This window comes from Papaver somniferum, chromosome 5 (assembly GCF_003573695.1).
Source record: "Papaver somniferum cultivar HN1 chromosome 5, ASM357369v1, whole genome shotgun sequence".
Taxonomy (NCBI): Eukaryota; Viridiplantae; Streptophyta; class Magnoliopsida; order Ranunculales; family Papaveraceae; genus Papaver; species Papaver somniferum.
Genome location: NC_039362.1, coordinates 132,789,616 through 132,792,354, shown reverse-complemented (window position 1 = coordinate 132,792,354; position 2,739 = coordinate 132,789,616). Strand labels below are relative to the sequence as shown.

The 2,739-nt window shown below is 36.7% G+C and overlaps 1 protein-coding gene across 1 annotated transcript; it reads right to left on the bottom strand.

The window, feature by feature from the left end:
• Positions 1 to 205: 205 nt before the first annotated feature.
• LOC113282765 lies at positions 206 to 2,532 on the bottom strand. Its single transcript, XM_026531834.1, has 3 exons — positions 1,844 to 2,532; positions 1,501 to 1,688; positions 206 to 1,033 (listed from the first exon to the last, which is right to left on the bottom strand). Exons 1-3 carry the CDS (start codon positions 2,406 to 2,408, stop codon positions 401 to 403), a joined length of 1,386 nt encoding a protein of 461 aa, XP_026387619.1. The 5' UTR covers positions 2,409 to 2,532; the 3' UTR covers positions 206 to 400.
• Positions 2,533 to 2,739: the final 207 nt, after the last annotated feature.

Below are 2,739 nucleotides of genomic sequence, written 5' to 3'. Positions count from 1 at the left end.
TAAGGCTAAAGTTTATTTGCAGTTGTCTCACTAAATGAGAGAAACTAATGTCATTCTCAATATATAGGTTATCTCGAATGTTATGTTCTTGTGAGGATCATGAAGACATACCAAAGTTTTTTTTAGGAACATTGAAATATCTAATTTGAATACTTCGGATTTTTGTGGAACAAATATCTGTGATTTTGACTTTTGAATGCTCGGATTTGTACAGAACTATATAATTCTAGTTTGAATACCACGAATTTATACAGATCCTGAAGTATCTATAAATCGAATACACCCCTAAAAAGGTTGACTTTTTTTGTTAAAAAGTTATATCATTAATCCAATGTATCTTAACAAAAAAAATAAAAATGATGCCCCTAAAATATGTTGCCCAAACTTTGGCCACTTTATGTCAGCGCCGGCCCCGATTACCAACACTATCTGCATAGAAATCATCAATATTCAACCAGTCATTTGATTCCTCACCTTTTGAATCTTTCTCCCTAATAGTTGAGCCAGCAGCTCTACTTCTGCTAGCATTCCCATTGTCAGAATTTTCACTTAGTTGAACCCAGTCACCAGAATTACTAGGTGAACCATCCTGTGCATTTTCAGCTTTACGGGTTGGTGAAGTTGAAGCAGAATTTTCACTTAATTGAAACCAGTCATTAGAATTACTGGGTGAACAACCCTGTGCATTTTGAGCTTTATGTGCTGGTGAAGTTGAAGCATCATTATCATCATCCTCAAGATCACTGAATGAAACATCTTCGTCGTTTCCAAGTTGTTTCAGGGAAGCTAATGAAGTTCCAGTTTCAACATCTTCCTCTTCTAACCACTGATCAACATTTTCCTGTTCATCAACATTTTCCTGATATGTCGACTCAGCCAAAACCTTCTTCTGCAGAACGGTGCCACACTCCCCTCTATTGTTACTATCCATATTGCTCCCTTCAACATCATCAACCTCAGGAATAGAGCCCTGTGGTGCTGCATCTGATTTGTTTTGTAGGTTTTGCAATAAAACCTTTCTTACTTCAACAATCTACAATAGAATTGAAACTTTAAGTAACAGTAAATGCCAACAAAAACCAAGTGTATGTATATGTTCGCTATCTGGGATAAAAAGTGAAAGAATATTTCGTAGAGTTTTTAACATATCCACAGTCCACGGTCCACACATCAGCTAGATAAGTTGGCTATACAAAACTGTGTGTTATAAAGAAGTTGGCAGAAGAATATGTGCATGAAAGAATGTGCAACCCCAGAGCTTGTGTCTTTCCTTCCTTCCGGGAGAGGCCTATTATCTGTGGTTGACCTTGCGGTACGAAACACCTAGTTTGACCCTGATAGTTTCCAACTGGGCAATTCCTTCCCTAAAAATTACTCACATCCTCACTATGTAACTTGAGTGTGTAATGATTATGCATTTAACTTATCTACACAAATAATGCATAAACCCACAAGTACCCAATTACATAAACATAAAAATCTAAATATAGTAACTCTTACTCGGGGAGTTGTTAATAGCACTGCGTCGCTCTCCCTTAGTCGCGGATGCAACATAATAAAGTATATCATCCAAAAGCGATCTTCTGTCATGAAATTCGGGCAAAGCTTATACCGAAGATCTGCTAAACTCGGAGCCAGTTCCTCAACAGTTGATGCATGAAGTTGTTGGGCTCCTGACATATGGAAATCTGCAAAGACCGGAAATGCGCAAGAACATTGTTGTGTAATGTGTTAGACATGGTTTATAGTTCAAATCACTTGTTAAACTGACATTCAAGAATCAAGATCATACTTTACTAAATCGTATAATAGAGTAATTTAAACAAGACTAGTACAAAATTACCATTATAATGAGGGAGTGGCAAGGGAAATTCAGTCCAACATTCAGGTCTACTTGACATGATCCTCACAAATTCCAAAACCTCTTGATTGATTCCAGCAACTTCATCTTCTCCATCATCTTTAGGAAATTGAAGTAAAGTAGTAGCAAACCTAGAGATCTCATTAACAGCTTTATTCGAAGAAAATAGAGATAAACCAGATTTTAAACTACCACTTATTTCAGCAAAATCACTTTTAATACCACCAACAAGACTTTTAGGTGATGAAGATGCATCGTTCGTAGTGGTGGCGGTGGTGGCGGTTGATGATGATGATGATGATGATTGAGGTGGTGGAGCTAAAAAAGAAGCAACACCAAGTAATTGACGACCTATTGATTTTCTAATCTCTGTTAAATTCTCTTTTATTTTTACTCCACCACCACCACCGCCGCTGTCAGGATCACCGTCGTGACCACCTGAAGGACTGTTTAATTGTACATGATGAAGTTGTTGTGAGAGATCTTCTTCTACTTCTGAATCTGATTCTTGATTGAATTGATTAGTGAGAGATGAGAACCAAGACATTATTATCAGATTTCTAGGGTTTTTTTTTTCTTGAATTGGAAAATGGGGATTTTAGAAAACAAAAGAAAGAATAAGAATGAATATGACAACTCTCTCTTTTTTTCTCTTTCTTTCCCTTTTCTTCTTTTCCTTTATGATCTTCTTGTTTAATAATTAGTACTAGTACTACTTCATCAGCTGGGACTCCGATATTCACACCCAAATCGGATGTTTGAAAAGCGAGTTTCCTCGACACTGATCACCGTTTTTTGCTTCTTTTTTTTTTACGAAAATATTTATTGAGAGTATCTTTACAAGAAACTAGTTGGAAAGCCTAACAAGCTAAGCGCCA